At 45.0% G+C, this 24,398-nt stretch overlaps 1 protein-coding gene across 14 annotated transcripts in view; it reads left to right on the top strand.

Moving 5' to 3' along the window:
• The window catches only part of AOPEP (aminopeptidase O (putative)), a 273,680-nt gene that overhangs the window by 49,689 nt on the left and 199,593 nt on the right, over positions 1-24,398 (top strand). For all 14 annotated transcript variants that reach the window (XR_014779644.1, XR_014779645.1, XR_014779646.1 and 11 more), the window contains exons 3-4: positions 1,217-1,383; positions 19,135-19,294. Coding sequence is in view for 5 of the 14 variants with exons in the window: in XM_084784051.1 (XP_084640177.1) it covers positions 1,217-1,383; positions 19,135-19,294 (327 nt within the window). In the remaining 9 variants the exon portion in view is untranslated. The remainder of the gene's footprint in view (positions 1-1,216; positions 1,384-19,134; positions 19,295-24,398) is intronic.

The raw sequence follows: 24,398 nt of genomic DNA, 5'->3' as shown, positions 1-24,398 counted from the left end.
GTCTGCCCCATCTACAGATGACCCCTGCCGCTGTAACTGCTAGGAACCAGGGCGGCTGACTGCTGTGCCTTGTCTGGTTTGCCTCACTGTCCCTGCTGGCTTTCTCTGCTCTATCACTTGCATAATAGTCTCTGTATTAAGTTATCTCTGCTTGCCAGACCCTGGCTCTTCTTTTCTTTATTGGGCCTGATGAAAGAGGAAACCCACCATCCTGTGTGTTCTTTCATATGTTGTACTGACAAATTAGTGTTCAGTCATAACGATGTCAGTGAAAACAGTATCTGCAAGAACTTTAGCCAGTTCATTTACATTGTAAATCAGGCTTATTAATCAACACTTGTCTGAACTCCAGAAAAATAAAGGCTTTTTTTTTTCTAAGTTGTTTTCCTGAGGAGTAAGTGCTGTGCCTTCTTTGTGGTGTAAGAAAGGCTTCCTCTGATTCTGTAAGTCTTTGCCATCACTGTCAGCTACGACTTAATCGTGTAAAGCAAGGGAGCCTGCATGGTTTGGGAGGCATAGCATGAGCCCACACTCGTGCTGCTGGTTTCGTACCTTGCTTTAGTAACGGACTTGTTCCTGTGGCCTTCCCAGCACAAGCCTGCTTGTTGTGACCTCCACTGTCCTGTTTGCGCCAAGCCCTGTTCTTGGCTTCCACACAAGGATCCCCACAACGGCTCTGTCTGAGAAGGTGGTTTCCAGGATTGGGGGGGATTGGGGGGGGCAGGTCTGCCCGCCAGCACTGGCTTTGAGACCACCGCTTGTTTTTCCAAGATTAATAATCACAGAGATCTCCAGCCGTGTTTTCTTTTCCAGAATACTTTCCAAAAAGTCTGGAAGAATGTCTCTGAAGCTTTTTTCCTTTGAAGGCAGAAAGGCCTAAGGGGAGCATAAATTAAAACTTTGCAGAGTAGTATTTAAAACCTTATCCAATTTTTTTTTCTCTTAAAACACACACACACACACACACACACACACACACACACACACACACACCTTTTCGCATAGTTAAGTGATTCCTTTGGGAGGAGGAACCTCTGAGCCATTGGCATAGCAGGCCTTTGACATGTTCAGTTCAATATTCTTTCAAAGAGTCAACTACAAAGCCTCAAGTGTTACTGCTTGGAAAGCTCACCATGACCTTCCTGCATCGTAGTGAGATAAGTGGCAAGTCATTTGAAAGATTCTTCCCTTCTCTGTCTTTGTCTCTCTTCTGCAGGCCATGTGTTTATACCATGGGATCCCCCATCAACAACCGGGCCCTTTTTCCATGCCAGGAACCACCCGTTGCCATGTCAACATGGCAGGCTACAGTTCGAGCAGCTGCATCTTTTGTTGTTTTAATGAGTGGGGAAAATTCTGCCAAGCCCACACCGCTTGAAGAAGGTACAGTACATGTGTTCTTTCTTATGTGCGTGTGACGCACACAGCAAACCCAGCGCCCATCGGCTGTGCTACGGTGTTTAAAGAGCTGCTTTGCTGGTGAGGTTGGAACAAAAACCCTGCCAGAGAAAGCAAGGGCTCGGGAGTCTGGGTATGGGGCTCCAGGCTCTGTGAGCCAGAGTTATCAGTTCAGGGAGGAGTCCAGCATCACTCTTACATGGTGGTTTGTGGAGCAAAAGTGGGTGGTCTTGGTTGAAGACTTCCTGAACAGGCAAGTATGTCATGGCAGCACATTGTAGTCAAGCTTTGTGTGGTTTGGCCGTGGTATCTGTATGTGGTTGTCTACTTTTCTGAGAGGTAGTATGCAGGCTAGCCAGCTTGCTGGGCTTGGAAGTCTGAGCCCAGGATGTGTCAGAAAGATTGTGGCAAGAGCAAACCCATCACCCAGGTCTCTTGTAGAAGCACTTGCTTGTTCAATCACCACTGTCCATTTGAGGTCCTCAGCATGCTGACGCCAGGCAACAGTGCAATTTCTTAGTGTAAAATATGGTGTCTCTTCCCACATACTTATTAGAAAAACTTAAAAACATATAAAAATTCAAAAGCCAACATGAAATAAGTTCAGGAAGAATGGCTGCTTACGTGTTACATTGCCCTAGCACCTAAGACCGTGTGTATCAAGAGGTACTAAACTTTCATTGTGGTTTACAACAGTGTCATTTGATTTTCTTGTTCATAGTGTACATTGAATGTATTTCAGGTGCTTACACATTTTTAAAATATGATTTTAAGGCCGGGCGTGGTGGCGCACGCCTTTAATCCCAGCACTCAGAAGGCAGAGGCAGGCAGATCGCTATGAGTTCGAGGCCAGGCTGGTCTACAAAAGTGAGTCCAGGACAGCCTAGGATACATAGAGAAACCCTGTCTCGAAAAACCAAAATAAATAAATAAATAAATATAATTTTAAATTTTAGCATACTGGTTTGTTGTCTAGGTACATCAGCAATAGCCAGATTCTTACATTGGTAGATATTTTTATCATCAGACTATTTTCCTGTTATCAGTACAGTTGCATTAGGTTCCCAAGAAGATGACTGAATGAATCAGTGCGTGGCTGGGTCCGAGTTGAGGCATGCCAAGGCTGTGCCATGTGAGTGGCTGGGTCTGAATTGAGGCGTGCCAAGGCTGTGCCATGTGAGTGGCTGGGTCTGAGTTGAGGCGTGCCAAGGCTGTGCCATGTGAGTGGCTGGGTCTGAATTGAGGCGTGCCTAGGCTGTGTCGTGTGAGTGGCTGGGTCTGAGTTGAGGCATGCCAAGGCTGTACCATGTGAGTGGCTGGGTCTGAATTGAGGCGTGCCTAGGCTGTGCCATGTGAGTGGCTGGGTCTGAGTTGAGGCATGCCAAGGCTGTGCCATGTGAGTGGCTGAGTCTGAGTTGAGGCGTGTCTAGGCTGTGCCATGTGAGTGGCTGGGTCTGAGTTGAGGTGTGTCTAGGCTGTGCCATGTGAGTGGCTGGGTCCGAGTTGAGGCGTGTCTAGGCTGTGTCATGTGAGTGGCTGGGTCTGAGTTGAGGCGTGCCTAGGCTGTGCCATGTGGCTCTTGGTGCTTGAGATATGGTGCTCATGGGTCAGGCAAGGGCTCCCTTTTAGTTGGACAGTCTAAATCCTGTCTATTCTCCACATACAAAGCTCTAGCGTTGCCGACTTTATCCGCTCTGATCTGTCATTGGCTTCCCTGCAGGTTATATTTGTTACATGTCTACCAGATTCTTAAGCCTAACATTTTTGTTTTTAAGTGTAGAACTTTTAGATAATAGATTTATAAATGAACACCGGACTTTACTTTTTATAATTTGGGGTAGAGTGAACATTTTTCATTGCAGTCCATTTGAGACAGCCATTTTTAACAATTATTAAAGAATTTCATACACGTGCACATATGTGTTTCCATCAAGTTCACCCCCTCCATACCTTCTTGTCCAGTTCCTCCCAACTTTCCCTCCCTCTGAGTTCATTTAGTGCTGCCTGTGTGCATGTGTGCATGAGTGTTGGACCATCTGGGGAGCGTGGGCAGCCTCTCGGTGCATTCCTCTCCCAGCAGTCATCAATTTCCAGAAACTCCTTAGCTGGGGGCGGGACTTCTGGGGTTCCTCCAGGTCAGTGCTAGGAGTCTGGCTGCCTTGGTCTTATGCGGTGTCGCGCTGTGGTTCATGTGTGCACCATCATGCTCAGCAGCGGTGTCGCGCTGTGGTTCATGTGTGCACCATCATGCTCAGCAGCGGTGTCGCGCTGTGGTTCATGTGTGCACCATCATGCTCAGCAGCGGTGTCGTGCTGTGGTTCATGTGTGCACCATCATGCTCAGCAGCGGTGTCGCGCTGTGGTTCATGTGTGCACCATCATGCTCAGCAGGCACCATTTTGCTGCAGACATCCATTCCCTCTGGTGCTTCTTCTTCTTCTTCTTCTTCTTCTTCTTCTTCTTCTTCTTCTTCTTCTTCTTCTTCTTCTTCTTCTTCTTCTTCTTCTTCTTCTTCTTTTATGGTTTTTTGAGACAGGGTCTCTCTGTGTAGCCTTGGCTGTCATAGACTCACTTTGTAGACCAGGCTGGCCTCGAACTCACAGTGATCCGCCTGCCTCTGCCTCCCATGTGCTGGCATTAAAGGTGTGTGCCACCACACCTGGCCCCCTTTGGCTCTTATAGTCTGTCCCTGACTTCTTCCAAGATAGCCCCTGAGCCTTGCATGGAGAGGATGTGGTATAGATGTCCCATTTAGAGCTGCTTGTTCAGTCTCTTACTCCTTGTGCAGTGACAGGCTGTGAGTCTCTACACTGTAAAAAGAAGCTTCTCTGATGAGAGCTGACAAATACATTCATGTTTAGGTACAGAGATAAGCACAGAGGGGCAGTGTATTACTGTGTCCATTTACAAGAATGATAGCACTAGATTCTTCCTTAGGACTGATTACAGCCGCCCATGGGTTTTTATCCCAGTTAAAGGCACAGGGATGAGTTCCATCCAGGCAGAAAGTGGTTGGTTGCTCCTGTAACGTTCAAGCCTCTCTTCTAGCAGTGAGCATCTCTTTCCAGACCACAGATGGGTTACACTAGTGCACTGACTTCACAGCTGGGTAGGACTGCTGATTTTCTTTCTCCCCCTGTATGGTGCATAGAACCTCCCAGCTCTCTGAAAGCTAGCCAGGAGGAATGACTCTTTCAGACAGGTACCAACTTTATTGTTCCATATGCTATGATCAGGTATATAAGGTCTTCAGCAATGTAGCCTTATAATCAAGTTCCGGAAGGTATCCAGGAGCAGGGACAGTAGCCTGCAGCCTCTGGGGGATCTATGGAGAACTCCACTGACAACTCACAGAGGAGTGGACTTTTTAATTTGATAGTCTGCGATGTCTGGGAAGGCAATGTCTCTGTTTTAGGGTAACTTTCTCTAAACCTCTTATATATATATGTAAGTATATATACCTACTATTGTAATACACACACACACACACACACACACACACACACACACACACACACACACACACACGGAAATTTTGCAGTACTAGGTCTTAGTGGCATTTTCAAGGTCTTTTTTGCTTGTTAGTTCCTTGTCCCTCCTATACTCTTTTCCACCTGCCCTTCCAACCTCAGCTCACCTAGCCCGTTTGTCCCAGCATTCTCCTTTCCCCTCCGTACTTCCTGCGTGCTGCCTCCTTTTCCTTAATGTCCTCCTCCATGGATGCTACTAGTTTCCTGGCTTGTGCAGAAACTCTAATTTAAGCACGCATATCTGAAGGTTCACAGCTAGCACCCACACAAGAGAAAGAACATGCAGTGCTTGGGCTTCTAGGTCTGTTTCCGCCCTTAGAATGCTTACTTAAAGCTCCACCCATTTACCTGCAGACTTGACAATTTCATCTTTCTTTACTAGTGAATAACGGTCCATTGTGTAAATGTAACACATTTTCATTATCCGCTGCTCAGTTGATGAGCATCTGTGCTGTCTCCATTTTGTGGCCATTAAGCAGCAATGAACATGGATGGTCAAGCACTTCAGTAGTGGCATGTATTGTCCTTTGGGGATGGTCTCAGGACTCATACAGCGGGATCATATTTCTGGCTTTTGGGGGAACCTCTCTACTTATTTCATAATGGCTACACCAGTTTGCTCTCTCACCAACAGTGAATAAGTGCTTCTCTCTCCCACAGCCAAGCCAATATTTGCTGTCACTTTTAAAAATCTTAGCTATTTTAAGTCGCATAGGATGAAGTATCAAAGTAGTTTAAATTTACATTTCTCTGATGGCCAAGGATGTTTAAAATATTGTAAAACTTTTCTCAGCCATTTGTATTTCATATTTTGAAAACTGTTTAATTCTATGCCCCAGTTTTAAATTGGGTACAAACCTCCCAGTTGGTGTTAATTTTTTTGAGTTCTTTGTATATGCTGAGTGTTAACCCTTTGTTAGATGTATAGCTGGTAAAGGCTTTTTTCCATTCTGTAGGCCGCCTTCCCTGGCCCGATGGCACCCTCTGCTACATGGAAACCTTTTAGCTTCTCAGTTGTTGCTTCAGTGCCTGTGCCACACACTTTGGCACAGGCGTTCATGTGTGCCGGCTGGGCCATCTTCAAACTTGCTATGTGGCATAGCAGGCAAAGCACTGTACCAGCCCAGTACAATTTCCTCCGTACTCCCCTTTCTCAGCTTCCTGGTAACCCTGCCTCAGAGGCAGCAAGGCTGTCACTTTCACTTACTTGGCTTTTCTGTTTTGCTCAGTAAACTGAACATGTGTGCTGATCTTCCTTTAAAGGAGTGGGAAATTTAATACAATTTGAGACTCAAATTCATTTCCTTCTATATTTTCTGTGTATCATATCCTTAGGAATTGCTGTTTTTGTTTCACATTTTACCCAGTTTTAAATCATCCTTTGAATATGTGTTTGAACTGATGTTTCACTTTGATCTCTTAAGTTTAAATTGTTTTGCAGTTAATTTATTTTATTTTTTTCTCCAAAAGTGGGTTTATAGTTCATTTTCTAAGTGTCTTTTCATTCTTGATTGACTGTGAAATGTATTTACTTAGTAACAATTCCTAGCTAGATATTAGTTTTTTTCTTTAAGAGAGGGCTGAGTGAGGATGGTGACTTACTTCGAGCTTCTGTGATCCCCCTGCCTCTGCCTCCCGAGTGCTGGCACTATCCTGTGGACTCCACAGCCAGCCCTCAGTGTACCATTTCCTACCTCACTGCTCTTCTCGCTGAGACAAGTGCTAATGTGGCATTTCTGAGGAGGAATCATAATCCTCAGAAATTTTAAAGGAAGTCTTGACATTGTTGCCTACATGCTCTTGGGGGTTTGAAATTTTCTGTAACTCAAACCTTAGATCTAGATGTGGTACCTTTCTTCTTGTTGCGCTGCTGTGTGGGTTGCCGCTTGCATGGAATGTATTGTTCAGTGAGCGCTGACCACTGCACACCCCTGCGTGGTAGGCACTGCCCCGTGGTAGCGCAGGACGTTTCCATCACCTAGAAAGGCTCTGTTGTGTGCACTTACTCCTCAAGCCTTTCCTGCTGTGTTCCTGACCTGATTTCCATCTCCAGAGATGGGCTCTGCTGTGTCGGCCAGTGGGCCTGACTTTCCTTTGGCATGGTGCTCCTGTGACTTAGCCTTTAGTCCATGGGTAGGACTCTTACATGAATTTCATCCACTTACCTATTGTAGATTGTCTGGGCCAGCTTACAAATGATGCTGTAATGTTCACATTTGTGACTTTTTTCCCCTTAGACGTGGCCTGCATCTCTCTTGGATGCGTTCCTGCAAGTCAAGTAGAACCCACTGTATTATGTGATAAGCATCTGTTCTGGCTTCTAAGCCTGACTTGGGCTTCGTTATGGGCCAGTCCTGTCTAAAGGGCTCTCATGCTTTTGAATCTCACTAGCAGCGTTTGAGAGCTCCGGCTGCTGTTTGTCCCTGCAAGTGCCTAGCACAATCAGTCTTTGAAGCTGGCCCTCTAGCCGGCCTGAAATGCTATCTCATAGTTTCAGTTCAAATTTCCCTGGTAGCGAATGGTGCTGGGCACTTTCATGCACTTCATGCATAGTCCTATGTTTTAATTTAAAGAGTGTCTGCACAGGCCATTAGAAGTTTTTGATGCCTGCACTTGGCTGTAGAAATTATGAGAATTCTTTGTCTAATACCTAGATACCTAGAGCTCAACAAGGACAAGCCTCTGGGCTGGCCTCTTGAGTCATCTCCGAACTTCTCTTCAGAGTGTTGGTGTGGACCTGGGTCTTTGTAAATTCTAGATACAGCTGTGTCCTTGGCCCTACTTACACTTTGTACCACTGATTTTTCACAAATGATACATTTGTTCTTTACTAATTCCATTTGAGATCAAAATGATGTGATAGTTCCATCTTTTATTTAAAAAACAAAAAACAAAAACAAAAACAAAAAACCTGTTGTTCTTTGATCCCGGTTTGTCACACTAACATGTTGACCTGGTGTCTATGTGTAGGTGCTGTTAGCACAGAGAACTTAACCGCCTTGTGTCACAGGAACAAGGCCACTTCCTATGTTACTCTTTTTGTTTTTGTTTTTTGACCCCCCTCTCCCAAACAAGGTCTCTCTGTGTAGCCTTGCCTGTCCTGAATTCACTTTATAGACCAGGCTGGCCTTGAACTAACAGAGATCCGCCCGCCTCTGTTTCCCTGAGTGCTGGAATTAGAAGTGTTCCTTACCACAACCAGCAAGGCCAGTTTCTTAATTCGGCTTTGGTCTCTGTGATAAATTATCTCCAAGGTTTGCTCTTCCTCTTGAGTGTTGAGAGTGATGTCTTCACGTGCCTTGACACTGCAGTGTATTTTCCTCACTCCCCATGGCTTTCCTCCTTGGCATGCACCAGCAAATAGGATGTCTACATACTGGGTTCCCTTTGCTCCACTCACCTCCATCCTCATGTGGCTGAAACCGTCTCTCACTTTGGCAGCTGGAAGTTAGCTGAGAGCCCCAGCTCTAATGTCTTGTTCACAGTTATCTTAGCAAGTTGTTCTTGATTCGTTTGGGATCTTCCTCTCCCGTCTCTGTGGCTCCCTGACACATTCAGGATAGATGTAGTCCATGACACTGGTACCTGGGCATCTCCATAGCATCTTCCCCTGGCCGCTAAACCTCCCAAGAGGTTTATGTCTCTCACAGCCTCCCTATCTCACACCTGCATACTTTCTCATTCATACTCTGGCCCTGAACAAACAGACATGACACCATGTGCCTAGCTGAGCTCTTCAAGTATGAATATTCCTTTTCTTTTTTTTTTCTAAAAGATTTATTTTGTATTTTATATGCATGAACACTTGCATGCATGTATGTATGTGCACCATGTGCGTACCTGGTACCTACAGAGGTCAGAGTCGTGTGTCCTGTCCCCTGGAACTGGAGTTAGAGGTCGTTGTGATTTGCCATGGGGGTGCCGGGAATCAAACCTGGGCATGCTGCAAGAACATCCAGTGCTCTTAACAGCTGAGCCATCTCTCCAGCCCTGTTTCTGGTTATTGGAGAGAGAAAACCCTTCATTCACTAGAGGTGACTGAGGCATTTTTAGAATGACATTTTACAAACTCTATATTAGATATTAGATGACATTAGATTGTAGATATTAGAGTGATAGTTTACAAACTAGTAATCTGTTAACTCTTGCACAACTTTAGAGCCAAGTAAAATCACAAATTAAAGACACTAGCTAGCTATGTCACCACTAGAATGTAAACCAGCAACTTAGATTTGATGCAGGGATTAAGATTTGCTGAAAGGAAATTGCCCTCACAGCAGGAGAGTGACGCTGATGGGTCCAGAAAGGTGAAGGGTGTGTGTGTGTGTGTGTGTGTGTGTGTGTGTGTGTGTCTGTGTGTGTGTGTGTGTATGTGTGTGTGTGTGTGTGTCTGTGTGTGTTTGTGTGTATCTCTATAAAGCCTTGGGTCCACATGTTAGAGAAACACATGGTATTTGTCTTTTTGAGTCTGGCTTATTATGCTTAATATGGTGATCTCCAGTAGCATTCATTTTTCAGAAAATTATGTAATTTTCTTCTTATTTATGGCTAAATAAAGCACCACTGTGTATATATGTGTATATATGACTGTTGACTGGGGCTTCCTCCAAGCGCAGGTGAGTGTTTGCAAGGAAGGCTTACAGGGCCAGAGCGTTCGTTTTCCATTCCTTTACAGAAAATGTTTTCTGAAATCTACCCTATTTGTCTTTTTGCGGTCTGTCTATATAAAGATTATTATTAAAATTTTAGAATAATTGAGAGGCTGAGGTGGGAGAAACAAGAGTTTAAGGTCAGCCTGGATTATACAGTGAGACCTCCCCACACCCCCCCAAAAAACAGAGAACTTATTAAACACAACATTTTTACAGAAAAACTTCACACTTCCAGGAATATTTGTGGGTCTTTTCTTTTTTAGAATTCCAGGAAGGGGAGAGTTTTCATAAAGAGATGCTCACTGGGGCTTGATATCCATGCCACTTACACCCCAGGTGGTATCACAAAACATTTCCCAGCCTAACCTGAGGACCAGTTCGGGTAGAAAGAAAAAGAACTCTCTCCATCGCCGAAGTTTATCGGGGGGCAAGCAAGGAACACTATCTCTAAAGCCTGTGGATAGGACTCTGAATGGTCCTTAGAGCGTGGGTGGCGTTCACAGCTGCGACTGTAGGCATCAGATGAAGGGAGTGTGAGGTGGGAGATGTGGTGCTCCCTCTGCAGGGCCTCCTTTCTGTACCCTGAACTCTGCTGCGCAGTCATTGGAAACATAAGCAGCTCAACCCTGCCCAGCCAGTCTTGTTCCATCACGGTGATGCTCCGTCTGCCCCAGTAGCCCATGTACCAGGCACCAGCTGACTGACTGAGAGGCATAAAGCAAGCCAATCACAGAGATGCCAGCAGCCCTTGGCCAAGAAACCAAAATCAGAAGAGAACCTTGGGAGTCAGTGTTCCGTGAGGAGATCATTTCTCCTGAGGGGTTAAGAAGAGGCTAATGGTAAGGCGCTGTTGGCCAGTGACCACCATAAGAATTTTATTAGCTATGTAGTCTTTTTTTTTTCCCCCAGAAAAGCTAAGTTAAGGGCATAGATGAGCTTGCTTGACTCATTTACCTGTAACTTATTGTTTAAAAAATTATCTGTATTGCCTGTAGGCCTGGTTAGTGATCAATTTAAGACACAGGCACTTGTTATATTTTAAAATAGCCTTAGTTAACCTGGGGCAGGACAGATATCAATCCTCTAAACTACCTCCCCTAGTGGGACAGGCATGGGATCCCCGCCTCAATCCCATGCCATCTGCTTCTAATAACTTTTATTAAGCTACCTCTCATCCATAATCTTAAATACTTGTTAATGTTTTTTATCTGGCCTGGATTCTCCATCTACAATGCCGGCCATGTGTTTTTCCTCCAGCTAACCCATGGCAGCCTTCCTCTCTGCACTTCAGGTCTCTCCTTTCTCCTCCTGGCAGTCTTTTTTTCTTCCCAGAATTCCTCTCTCTCTCTCTCCTAGCCCCACCTATCTCCCGCCCTGCCCAAGTGGGATGGCTTTTTATTAAGCAAAAGGTGGGTCAGACAGCAAGCAGTAATTAGCATCAGAGTACCTCAGTCCATCCCCCAACGTCTACCTATTCAAATTCCTCAGCTTAAGCATTTTGGCAGGACTGGTACCCCATGGTCTATGCCAGCCTCTGTCCCTGCTGACCTTGTGTCCTGCATTGTAAGGGCGCATAATGTACCTGTTGAATATGGCCTACTAAATCAGATTAAAGTAGCATGCTCCTGGCATTTAAAGCCAATGTAGGTGATGACAGAGGTGGTTCCATGCTCATTGCTTTCCTTATGCTTATTTCTCTCACTAAATGTTAAAAGAAAAGAAAAAAGGAAAAAAAATCAATATGCTATCATTTTTCCTCTAGTAATTTTTTGTTTGTTTTTAAAGATTTTAAGTTGTTTATTTGAGTGTAATGCTAGTGGAGGCCAGAAGAGGGCACTAGATCCTCTGGAGCTGGGGTTGTAGGTGGTAGTGAGCCACAGTGTGGGTGCTGGGAACCAAACTTGGCCTCTTCAAGAGCAGTTTGCGCTCTCAGTCTCTGAGCCATCTCTCTGGGCCCTAGCTTTATTTTTATAAATCTAATTTGGTATATTTCTACTTCCTCAAATAAATTCTTTTTCTAGGATCTCTCCACCCCGCCCCCCTTTCTTTTCAAAAGTAAAAAGTATAAACGTTACTTCATCGGGGCAAAATGCTACTCTCCCATGTGGACTGTCTCTGACATTCTCCTCTTGATGGCTGGGAAATTCCAGGAAAAATGATTAAGGAGTCAGACTCTCCTAGTTTAAAAGCCAATTTCCCGCCCCCCCCCCCCCATTTTGATGGCTCAAAATCAGCAGCAGTGTTAAGAATGCTCCACAGTGTACAAGTAGGGATTACAAGTGAGAAGGCAGTAAATTATAAGGCATTAGGGATGGTTATGATTAAGTACTTTTCCCACAAAAAGGAAATGCAAAGTAGAGAAAGCTTCTTGGTTTTGGAACTGGAAACTCACTCTGGGCTAGTGCGTGCACACGCTCTGAGGGGTGGGGTGGGCACGCTTTGAAGGCATAGTGCAGAGGAAACACATTGATCGTTTCCTGTACAAAGCGACCCTCAAGCCAGGCTTGTGTTTGGCTATTCTATCATTCACATGGACTCAGATGATATCTTATACTCCTCAGTGTTTTCATTTTCTGCTTCGTTGTTTGCTAGCTTGCTTGCTTCCTAGCACTTTGCTTAGTATTACAGTGTGTGTAAAAGTTATGATTTTTTTTTTTTACCACAGTCCTTCTGGCAGCATCTGTTTGAGTCACCCACTCTCACTGGTATGCAATTTTGTCTTGGATTAGACATTTGTGAATGTTTGCGTGTAAGGCATTAATATTTGCCTTCTTACCAACCTCTGGAAAGGTGGTGTTTAGTCCACTGGTGTCCTTTGTGTTTCAGGGGAGCTAGCCCTTTGCCTTAGAGTCCTGCCCATCCAGAGATCTGGTAGGCTAACAAGCCTGGTGCCAGTGTCCCTTTAGGGAAGCCCTGAGACCATGGGGTATGGGGGCACTGTCAAGCTACACAGCACCTCTCGCTTCAGCAGGTGGCGCTCTTCTACCTTTGAAGGTTAGTCTCTCCTGGTCTCCTGTGTGCAGGGCTATACCCTGCTGCAGAGGAGACCTGAGGCCTTGTAGGGTGGCACTGGCCTTTGAAGCTACTGCCTGGCCTGGTTAGGGAAGGCTGGTGGGCACTGACCCGTCTGATGCCAGTTACAGCCCTTGAACAACAGAAGACTGACATGGCCATGGCTGTGCCAATAGCTTATAAAGTAGGTCAGCTAAATGCAGCCTCTCAATAGTAGTGACAGAAAGAATGCTGAGGTTTGCTGTAGCACCCAAGGATGATGACTAAGAATACCATGAGGAGAGAAGAGCAATGAAAATGGGGAGCCTACGTTCCTTTCAGTGTGTGCATTTGTACTTACATGTGTTTCCATGATATGCATATATATTATTAATGTGGTTGTCATATACTCATACATGTATAGGAATACGTGTATGCCTATGCAGTGTACATCTGTGATGGTGTTCCCAAAGCATTCCTGCCATACGAAATAGCTTGGACAGGAAGCTCTGAAGAGGAATTGTGGCTAGAGAAATAGTCTTAAGGTAGGCGACACATTAATTTGGGGAGTGAAATGCGATGTGCTGAATGAAAGCACATACCATCTGGGCATCCCTGAGGGCTTCACTCCATCCGCCCACAGCAGAAAGCCTCCTGGAGTTCTGTGAGTGCTTCCAATAGGAAGACTTTTTATACCATTTTACATTTTAAGAGAAAATAACAACAAAAGCTTTAAAAAAAAAAGATTTCATGTATGTGGCTGGCTTTGAACTGGTTTTTGTTTATTGGGTTTTGTTTGCTTGTTTGTTGTTGTTGTTGTTTTAATTGAGACAGGGTGTCATATAGATCAGGCTGTTCTCAAGTTCGCTAGGCAGCCATTCATGATCTTGAATGTGTGTCCTGCCTTCACCTCCTAGGTGCTGGCACTGCAAACGTGAACCACCATGCCCAGTTTAAATGGTGCTAGGGATTTAACTGAGGGCCTCATATAGGCTAGACAAAAACTCTGCCAATTTAACAGCAACCTTCATCCACTACCTCTCTAAATGGCAGGCATTCTGTGAGATGCTTGGCTTTTTAAAGATAAAGCCAACCTGCTCTTGTGCGCAAGTAGGTAGTGTGTAGTGGCAGCTGCTTTTGGAGTTTCAGAGGTGTACCAGGCACACAGGACTTGACTACTCATAAACCTCATTAGTTCACTATTGCTAATTGGTGTGGCTAAAAGTGACTACAGTTCCTTGATTTTTCTTTTTTTTTTTTCTCTTCTTTTTTCTATTTTATAAAAATGCTTGTCTCACATGGACTCTGTTGCCTGCTTTTTGATCACTTCCCCAGATGAGACTGCCTTACCACGCCACAGGGGAAGAGGAGGAACTCAGTCCTGATGTGACTTGATGAGCTGGGGTAGATGGGTAGAGGGGCTCTCCTTTTCTGAGGAATAGGGGAGGTGGAAGGCAGAAAGGAGGGTGGGACACAGAGGACAGGAGAGAGGGGCCTAGGACCAGGATGTAAAGTGAATACATAAATAAATAAATTTTTAAAAAAATGCTTGTATCCAGTTGAGTGGAGAGTGGGGACTGACTTTCACATGAACTCTGGTGCCCCATATTTGACCATGTCCCCTGGATGAGGAGGCCTGGTGGCACTCAGAGGAAGGATAGCAGGCTACCAAGAAGAGACTTGGTACCCTATGAGCATATACAGGGGGAATAGGGTAAAAGCGGGAGGGAGGGAGGAATGGGAGGATACAAGGGATGGGATAACAATTGAGATGTAATGTGAATGAATTAATAAAAAAACACCAACTTAATAGATGAAAATAAAGAAATACATTAATAATAAAAAAATGCTTGTATCAAATAGTGAAGTTTTTCACACTCACATTCCTCTCCCTCCCCTGCTCTCACCTAGTGAGCTGAAGCTGACTACTTTGTCACCTTCCGTCTCTCTTCACTGGTACTGTACTATCTTTTTATAAAGCAAGTCTTCAAAGCTATTCCGAGTACAGTTTTCAGAGCAGTAAATGAAACAGTTGATTCAGGTAATGGTGCTAGCATGAAGACAGTTTTCAGAGCAGTGAATGAAAATGGTGACTCAGGTAATAGTGTTAGAACTGTCTAGGTTACAGTGGACTTAATTTCAGAAGTCACTTCTTGTTGTAATGTATCTAGTGTGCTCGGCATTAAACCTAGGGCTCTGTGCATGATACATGAGTACTCTGAACTTCACCGAGAGCCAAAACCAACCTTTTAAATCGTCTCTTTTGACTTGAAAACCAACCCCTTTCAAGTTCTGTTATTCCTGAAAAATCCAGTTATCTCTAAGGAGAATTTCAGTCCTGTTTAGAAGATGAAAATGTTTATTTGGATTTTCTTGTAGCTCTTGCCATGCTTGTAAGACAGATGCCTCGTGGCACACAGCCTTGTGAGATTATCGAAATATGCCTCTATGTTCCAATTGAGACAATGGTTGGGGGGTGGGGGTCTCTGTTTGAGGGAGTCTGTGTTAAAGGGAGGATGAGCTTGCTTGCTCGAGCCAGCAAGAGGGAGCACCATTGCTTCTGGCTGTCTCCACAGCCCCCACGTCTCATGCTTTGTTAATAAGTCCAAGCCTGGCTATGAAGTCATCCAGGGGTGTGACAGACTTCTGGCTCCCACAGAGGAAAAACGTGGGGCTAATGTAAGCACAGTGTGTTCTCTTTGTTTGCAGCTGGTTCTGTGAGGGGTTGGGTATAAGTGAGTTGAATAAAAAGGAAAAGGAAGGCATTCATTGCTGTTTCATGGAGGACAGCTCACTGAAAGTAAACACCATTTAAATAGTCTCCAAATGGCCCTTTCTATATGAAGTCATGCAGGATGCCCCCTTTGGGCTGTCATTCTCCTTTAAATGGATCACTTTGTTTGCACTGTGTTTTACTGCCATTCAACCTTAAACCCCAAATATGGGCCTCATCAGGTCATGGTTTTGGTGCACATGTGGCAGCCATACCTTCAAACGTCCTTGCTTCTGCTCCAGAAGTCATCCTGAGTGCCCGGGAGAGGCAGCTATAGGGTGAGTGTAGAGGTCAGAGATGCTGAGAGCCCAGTGACTGTGACAGAGACACCACTGTGGCCAGCACTGTGCCTCATGGCTTCTGTCTGCACGATCTAGTTCTCACATGATCCTGTGAGGTAGGCACTGCGATTGTCCCTGTGGTGCAGGTGAAGACACACGTGAGGTGTGTCTAGAGATACTAACATGCTCCAGCTAGCAGGTACAGAGCAGGATGGGACCCAAAGTGTGCAGAGCCAACACTGACTCACAGTGTGCTGTGAAGAAATGAACCCTCACAGTTCTGTGTACCAGGCAGGCTGACTGGATGTAAGCCCCGCTGTCCATGTCCGTGCAGCACTTCCCTGGCTGTCGGTAGATTTTGTAAGACTCACAGTACACTAACTCAAGAGCAACTCAGAAGAGGTTTTTTCTTCCTGGTGAGAATTCTGGAAATGCCCTCAGAGTCTGAACTGAAAGCCCCTCCCAGGACATAGGAAGTTTCCCCCATAGCCCAAGGCTGCCTCTAACATTGCCCAAGGGCAGGACAGATGTTCAGCGACAGATGTGCTTGAGAAGCTGCTGGAGAGCAGCTCTGACAATCACCCAGGGGTTCTTCTTAGGGTACTGCCTACTTCTTATTTCTAAACTGCCCCTTTCCAGTTAAAGCTGTGTTTTATTGTTTTTAATATGTGTCTCAAGACTGAAAAATATTCTTTTTTCTGGGTGTGGTTACTCTTCTCTGCAGTCCAGCACCTGGGATAGTTAAGACAAAAGTTGCCATGGGTTTGAGGCCAGTCAAAAGAACAAACAAACAAAAAAAGAATCACTTTTTAATGACTTAATTTTGTTTTACATTAAAATATAATATTTAAGAGTGAAATAATTATTGCTTTTATTAATACTCTTTTCCCAAAGAGCAGTCCTCTTGACTTGCCTTCCTTTATTCCTTCTACTTAGAAATAAGCACTCTCAGGTAGGCCTTGAGCACACTCCTCTAACCCCAGCTATTCAGGTGCCCAGAGCAGAAAGAGCTCTAGTTAAAGGCCAGCCTGGCACTTAGTGATGTTCTATCTTAAAAGAAAAATAAAAAAGAATGCTGAGGATACAGCACCATGTTCAAGCACTTGCCTATGGGCAAAAACAAATAAAATAAAAAATGAAATAGCTACTTCTACCTCTTACCTGGCTACTTGATGGTTTCCCCCATATCACCTGAGAAGGTGCTTGGTTATTCAGAACTGGGCCTTCCAGTGTCCTGTCTTCTCCTTGCAGGTCCTACTATACGAGTTGCAGCAATACTTAGTTTGTGTGTGAAGAGCCAGAGCCTTAAAGAAAAGCTATGGTGGTATCATTTCTGTGTGCTCCTTCACCTGGGAGTTAGTAGTGATGCTTTGGTGTCCCACCATTTTATTCTCTTGGATGTCTGTATATTTATTAACCCTAGACTCTCTGGTCTCCTGAAGGGCTCTCTCTGAGTCCAAGTTGGCCTTTCCTGCTTCACTTTCATAGCACTCTTGATGGAAGTGGCTTATTCTGTATCCCAAGTACTTTGTGTCCTTTCTTTCAGGATCCCCATGCTCCCTTTTGGAGCACCACCCTAGGTTTTAAGTTGATGGTCCTCTCCTGCGTCTCTGCCATGTTTTGGAGGAATTCTATTATGTGGGTGTTGTATCTTCTAACTGTGCTTTCATTCTTCCTTCTTTTTATTCTTTTGTTTTGGCTTGGTTTGATTTGATGTTCTCATCAACCCTCTGGGAGGTTTGTTTGTTTGTTTGTTTGTTTGTTTGTTTTTACCTCAATATCTCATCTCATCCCTTATTGAGTCTGTCTTTTCTCCCATCAGGATTTACTTTACTGGTGATGTGCTTTTGGAGAATGTATTTGTTCTCTTCATTGTGAGTGTGTGTGTGTGGTGCTATTAACGGCTTGAGTGTGCGCACGTCCTCCAGGTGTGTCTTACACTTACTTTGTTCTCTCGGTCTTGAACCCTAGGATTTATGCAAGTGCCTTGAAGGTTCTTGGTTTTTTCAAGATTTGGATAGAGGAGTTTAAGAAACAGTCTAGCCATCCAGAGTGCACACGCAAATCAGCCTCACATTAGGTGATCACAGGTCTCCAGCTTCCATGTCGTCAGACGTACGCTCCTGAAGCCACTATGCGGCTGCTCTCTGCTGGTCCCAAGGTTCTTACGTAGCCCAGGCTGGTCTGAGCACAGGACAAGCCTGAATTTCTGATCTCCTGCTTCTATCTCCTGAGTGCAGAGACTCTAGGTGTGTGCATGTGAGGCGAGTGCTCTAACAACTGGTCTACATCTCTAGCCCCTAGGGTTTGGATTCTTTTAAAAAACAAAGCTCCAGTTATCCGTAGTAAATTTTCAAAAGAATACCGCAGGCCCTGACTAACTCTAGCCCTTGGATTTAAACTTGGGATCTTTTTCTTTTTCTTTTTAAGTTGAAGGTTTTAAAAACTAATCGTGTAAGGGGCTGGGCAAGGGGCTCTATGGTTAAGAGCATTGGTAGCTGCTCTTGCAAAGGACCCGGGTTTGATTCCCAGCACCCACATGGTGGCTCTCAATGGTCTGTAACTCCAGTTCCGAGGAATTTGACATCGTCTTCTGACTCTATTGGCCCTAGACACACATACCCTGAGATAAAGCCCCAGGCTGTTTTCTGTTTCACTAAGCTTTCAGTGTAGCCAACGATTGCTCAGTATCATGCCTGACTCTATGAATTATTGACTTACAGCAGATGATGCTTTGATAAGAATGCTCTGTTAAACCAGATAATAACGATGTGTTCGGATTTCAGGATTTCAGGAACAGGTCCTGGAAGTAAGACCTAAGATTATAAGTTATCAGTCGGTTATTTGAAAAAATTCTCTTAATTCCTGGACCAAGTAGAGAATACATCCTGAGCTGCTGTAGGGATCCTTGGGGCCAAGGACTCTACTTCTGCTTTGCATATGCTCAGGGATGAGAGGGTGATCAGCTACGTAGTTAGAATGATAAGGGAAGACCCACATTTCTACAGCTAAAACCTAGGCACTTCCCTTCCATAATTTCATGGTTTCCTACTGTATCTTTTGTAGAATAGCTTGATTGAATTTAGAGAAGATAGTTGGATGACAGCACAGAAGTGATCATTGCTCGTTTATTCATCCATTCATCAAATATCAGCTGTGTTTTCTTTTCCGAGCCAGGCATGGAGAAGAGGACAGTGTGTTCTTGTATCTGTGGCAGCCCCAGGCCAGAGCCCTTCTGTGTCTGCAGCTGAGTGGCCACCTCAGCACCACACTTTACAGTTAGCCTTGCTGATCTCTGGAAGAGACACAGACCTCCTTGGCCCTCAAACTAGCATCCCTCTTGTACTTTTCCTGAGGCCCTAAGTCACTCCTTCAGGTGACATGATCTGCCTCAAAGATAGGCCTTGCCGGTTTGTCCCACAGGCTCTGCACGCGCCTTGAGAGAAGAACTGGACTTGAGTAAGGTCCAGAGCCACACAGTGCCTCATGACAGTCGCTCTCTGTTTATAGGGTACGCGAGCTGGTATTACTACGTCACCATGCCAATGCCGGCCTCCACCTTCACAATTGCAGTGGGCTGCTGGACAGAAATGAAGCCCAAGACGGTCCCCTCAGATGACCTGGTGACTGAGCGCCCCGTGCCCATCCCACCTTCGGAGGCTGACTTGAGGTTTGTGTTTGGGATTCGTATCACTTCACTCTGGGATGTGAGTCATCCCTGCTGAGAACTTGGGCCAGTTTGGACCTAATTAAAGCAGGAAAAGGCCTAAAGAGAGAGTCCAGAGGCAGAAATATCAGCCTGCTGTTCATGAGGAAAGAGAAGAAAGCAGGTGGATGTGAAATCTTCTGTGATGTTGGGAGATGCATTCCTACATGTTTGCTTACATTAAAAAGCTGCATGTTGAGCCAGACACAGTGGTGCACACCTTTAATCCCAGTGTGCGGGAGGCAGAGGCGGGCAGATCTCAGAGTTCTAAGCTAACCTGGTCTACAAAGAGAGTTCTAGGACAGCCAGAGCTGTTAAAACAGAAAAACTTGCTCTAAAAACAAACAAACAACTGCAGATTTTGCAGATTGAACCCTCCCCCCCCCCATCCTTTGATGTTGGTCTTAGTGTGTGGTCAAAGAATGCTTTAATGAAGGAAGGTGCACCGTGAAAAGAAAAGGTTCCTCTGCTTGGCCTCCAGGAGGACACTGAGTGTCTTTGTCTTGGTCCAGTTATGGCTGTTGGTGGTTATGTTGTGAGACAGCCTCCTCAGTAGTGCTCAGTGGTCCTTAGGAGTTCATGCCACAAGGAAACTCACATAGCTGTTGGGGAAACAGATTCCTGCTGAGTTGATGTCCCATTAATTTTTTCTCTGCCTTTTTTTTTTAATGCAGAGAAAAATCAGCATTAGGTTTTTAGACATAAATATAGGCCATTGCATAGAGAAATCCAGAAGCATGATACAGATGCTTGTTTCTTCTTTGCAATAAAACCGAGTGACAGGAATGTGGCTTTGTTGGCAGGGTCCTTCCTTAGCAGGCATGTCCCCAGCACTATGTAGGCTGGGTGTGGTGGCCCATACTTGTGATCCTAGCATTTAGGTGGTAGAGGCATCTGGGTAAGAAGTTAGTCATTCTTGAATACATGACAAGTTCGAGGCCAGCCCTGCGTGAAACCCTTTGCCAACCAGAACAGAAAAAGAAAGCCACAAAGACATTTTGTGCTGGTCTTCCTTTGCTGTGCAGCTTGTATTCTCACCATGGTGGTTATGACAGTGTCCTCAGGAGCTCTCCTCTCTGACAGGCACACTTGCTGCCTGTATTATGCCTTTCACTAGCACAGAGCTGGTTTCTCTTTTTTTTTCAGTAATATGTCAGCTTTGGAGTATCTTTCCCAATGGCTCTACTTTACATAATTCCAGAAAGAGTATTATTTACGTGCATCCTCTCAAGGGAAGAGGGGAATTGTAGACAGGAGTTGCACACACTGCTTTCATGTGAGAATATTTAATTACAGGTACAGCTTGCTAGTATTCCTTTCCTTGCTCTGGAACCACACAGCGGGATTCATTTTGTAATTGTAAATGGCCCAAATTTCTGAGTGAGGAAGGCAGGTGTCCTAAAGAATAACTGACTTGATATGAACAAGAAATGCACCTTCTTGTGGGGAAGCAAAGTGCTGCAAGGTTTGTGACTGTAGTGTGTCCCAGCTGATCCTGAACCCACACAAAAGCCATTGGCTATCTGCAGGCAGGATGCTGGGGTCATTTAGTCCTGAGAATAGGCCTGTAAGGTACATTGGCCCTGTTACTCTCAGTTACAGATGACAATAAAGAGGGGCAGACAATGATTTGTTTATTTTCCTACCTACTGAGGAACAGTACCTGTATTCATTTATTGTACCAGGTCTAGTCTCTAGAGAAGTGACTTAGAACCTTTTCTAGAGATGTTTAAAACCTGAATATAACAACTGAGCCATCTCAGAAGGCATCTTGGAGCCATCTTCTTACTTGGAGTCCCCACCATGACCCAGCTGTTGATGCTAACTGGGGAGTATCCTCCAGATGCTGAGGGACTAGGAGATGGCTCAATGAGTGGGCTCTTGCTCACGAGCCTGATGACTTCAGTTCAACCCCCAGAACCCACATACTGCAGGGAGAGAGCCAACTCTAAAGAGTTATCCTCTGACCCCTGCCTGAACTTCTTGTTGTCACACACAGAATAAATGTAAATTTTCAAAAAGAAAGAAAACAGAAACTGAGGGCCTTTGAACCTGAGGGTGCATCATTATGGCACCTTGACAAAGGCCACACTTTGCTTGTGGATTCTTAATGGTGAAGTTCTCTGATGTTCACCTATGGTCTTAGAGCTTATTGGTCTTTAGGAGACAGAGGCCAAGAGATGAGGTGGTTGGATCCTCCTCCTCAGAGTAGTTGGAGTCCCTTTTCATTTGTCTCTGCCATTGTGAACAGAAGAGAGCATGGCCACGTCAGATGGGGAACTGGGGGGAAAAAAGGGGTGAAAGTTCCTTTCAGGACCTTGGGAAGGCAAACCCATTCTTCTTTTGCCCCTGTATGCTCAGAACCAGTTGAAGAACATGCAGAAGGAAATGAAGGCAAAGTTGTGGTCACCCGACAAGTTGGACTAAGAGAGTACATAAGTACCAGGTGTCCTAACACTTCCTTCCAAGTTACCAGACAGGTCAACTACTATACTGGTTAACATAGGCCAGACAGTAGACCCCAGAAGACCCTCATTAGACAAGTAGAAGGCCAGCCAATCAGAGAAGTTAGGGGAGATCATCTGTCCCACTCCCAGGAAATACATTGTTTTGAGCATGGTTGAAGTGGGGTAGTGCTGTGGGATAGACTTCTGCAATTCCCTCCATGACTGACACAGCACTTTCCTTTTATTTGCCTGCATTCTTGTCCATCAGAATTGTATAGCTGGTCAGGCAGTAGCTTAGATTTCTCAATCCTGTCACGCCATCACACCTTATATGACCGTCTGGTTGTTTATCTAGCTCAGCCCTGGATCCATGGGTTGAGCAGCTCTGTTGTGCCATCACACCCATGTTGGTGTCTCTGGCCATGCTCATATCTGGTAATGCCTGCCTTCCCGGACCTCCTTCCCAACAATCTCACTCATGTCAACTAATGTTTATAGGAGCCTTACACACTATGGCTTTCATTTGGCTAAGTATTCATCTGGGTTCCAGAATTTAGCCGAAGGACTGGTCACTGAATTTCTGATCACCATTCACATGAGCGTGAATTACAAGGATGAAGAACTCCTGCAGTCCACTTGCGATGAACGTTTTAGTAAACATACAGACTGAAGACATTTAGATAAACAGTACAATATGCATTAATTTTATTTGGTTCTAGCCACAGAAGAGTCTTGTGTTATATTTAACCTCTCAGGCCTTCATCGAGGGTCATACAGCTTAAGCTTGGCATGGAAGCTTGGATAACCTCCAGTAGAACACAACGAGAGTGATTAAAGGCATTGAAAAACTGGCACCATGTTAAAAACACTGCCATGACTCACTCTGAAGAAAGGGAGACATGGGGTAGGAAAAGTTTGTCTTGAGACTTGGGAAATCTGAGGAAAGCCATCATGAACGGAAGAGAAAGACTCTCCGGTTGCCACTAGGTTTCTGCCAGCTGTTGGCTACACAAGCCCTGTATTCTTTAGCTGCTGCGTGAACAGGGCCTTGAAGTGAAGAGCCAGTCATCTTTTGTAAATGGAAACCTTGGGAAGTGTTTTAGTATGTGACTGACAGCAGCTGTGACATGCTGGAGTACTGTGTGCACACCTGGTTGAGAACATTCTGTCATATCAGAGTTCTCTCCTTTCCTTCCTAATTTGTCCTCCTCTCTTCAGGCAGCCGCATTGGCAAGACTATGGGTGAGGTAAGGAGAAAGAGGCCCCAAATACCGAAGTCCTTGCCTTGGTCCCAGCTGGTCTAAGCACAGTCTCTGAAGCCAAGATGTACTGGTCCTTACACAGGAACTCATAAGTGGCACCCCTTACACACTTCTACCACTGTGAAGAGCCTCACTGACTTAATTTGCCCATAGTTTGATTGCTTTTAAGTCCTGAATTTTATGGAAAATGGTATTAAAGCATGCATCCAGCAGTAATCATCCTCATTAGTTTGGTGCCTAGAAAGAAAATTACTCATCTTTCCCCTTGAACAAACAGGCTTGTTTGGTGAACCTTTGCCATCATTGCTCTGTTCCCTAATGTTCCGTTTTCTTAGGTGTGCGATACAATCTCCCTCCATGGGGAGTAGGCAGTTTCTAGGTAGCATGTCTCTGCACTGCACCATGATGATGTTTAGACTTACATTTACTCCCTAGCTATGTCTAGAGAGCCTCGGCCTTAGGTAAACATGTGTTGAAGGCCCCCTCGGTTTTCAGTTCTTTGAGACAGGGTCTTGAAGTGTAGCCTAAGCTGGCTTAGAACTGATGTAGTCCAGGCCGGTGTCACCCACAGTACTCTTGCCATAGCCTCCTGAGTACCGGAGTTCTGGGTATATTGATGCAAGCTGTTGTCACACTTGGCCTCTGAAAGCTTTGAGTGGGAGGTTTGAGGCAGGGTCTCATGGAGGCCAAACCTACCTTGAACTCCTGACTCATCTTTCTGTGCCTTTCAATGTTGGGCTTACAGGCTTATGAGCATGTGTCATGGGCAACTTGTAGGACCTTTTCAGTAGAGAGCGTGTGAGCTTAAATTACCACAGGACATTGTTTTCCTGTGTAAATATATTTTTAAGAGTCCCAAGGAGGCTCACTGGTAAGCGGCCTTTGCTCTTCATCTTTAGGTGGATGTTGTATGTTTACAAGCAGACACCTTTGCTTTCTTTCCCTGAAGGTGATGTTATCAGTCCAGAACTTTGGCTTGAGTTCAGTGTCAGTGACTATATTCTTCCCATTACTTTATCCCCATTTTTTTTTTAACTCACCCTCAATTATAGCAAGGCCTCACTGGGGCTGATTATCCTTGACGTCTTCTTGAAGCAGGATGGTGGAAGGTCAGGCTTGTTTACAAAGCTGTGAGGAGCTGCTGATCACAGACCTTGGGTGGGTGGAAGAGACTTCATAAATCTAAAGTGGAATTATTGTTGCAACCTGCCCAAATTGAGGCAGGCAAGCATGTAGAAATTCTTCAGTATTTGTGGTGAATCACGGAAGCACCCACAGCTAGGATTATAATCTTCAATGTAAAGTTACAGGGTTTTTCCGTTGTGTCTGAATAGAGGACATGCTAACAGATGAGAAAAT

This window comes from Acomys minous (genome assembly GCF_964271855.1).
Source record: "Acomys minous genome assembly, chromosome: 5".
Classification (NCBI taxonomy): Eukaryota; Metazoa; Chordata; class Mammalia; order Rodentia; family Muridae; genus Acomys; species Acomys minous.
The sequence above is the reverse complement of the archived record's forward strand: the minus strand, read 5'-3'. Positions and strand labels throughout refer to the sequence as shown.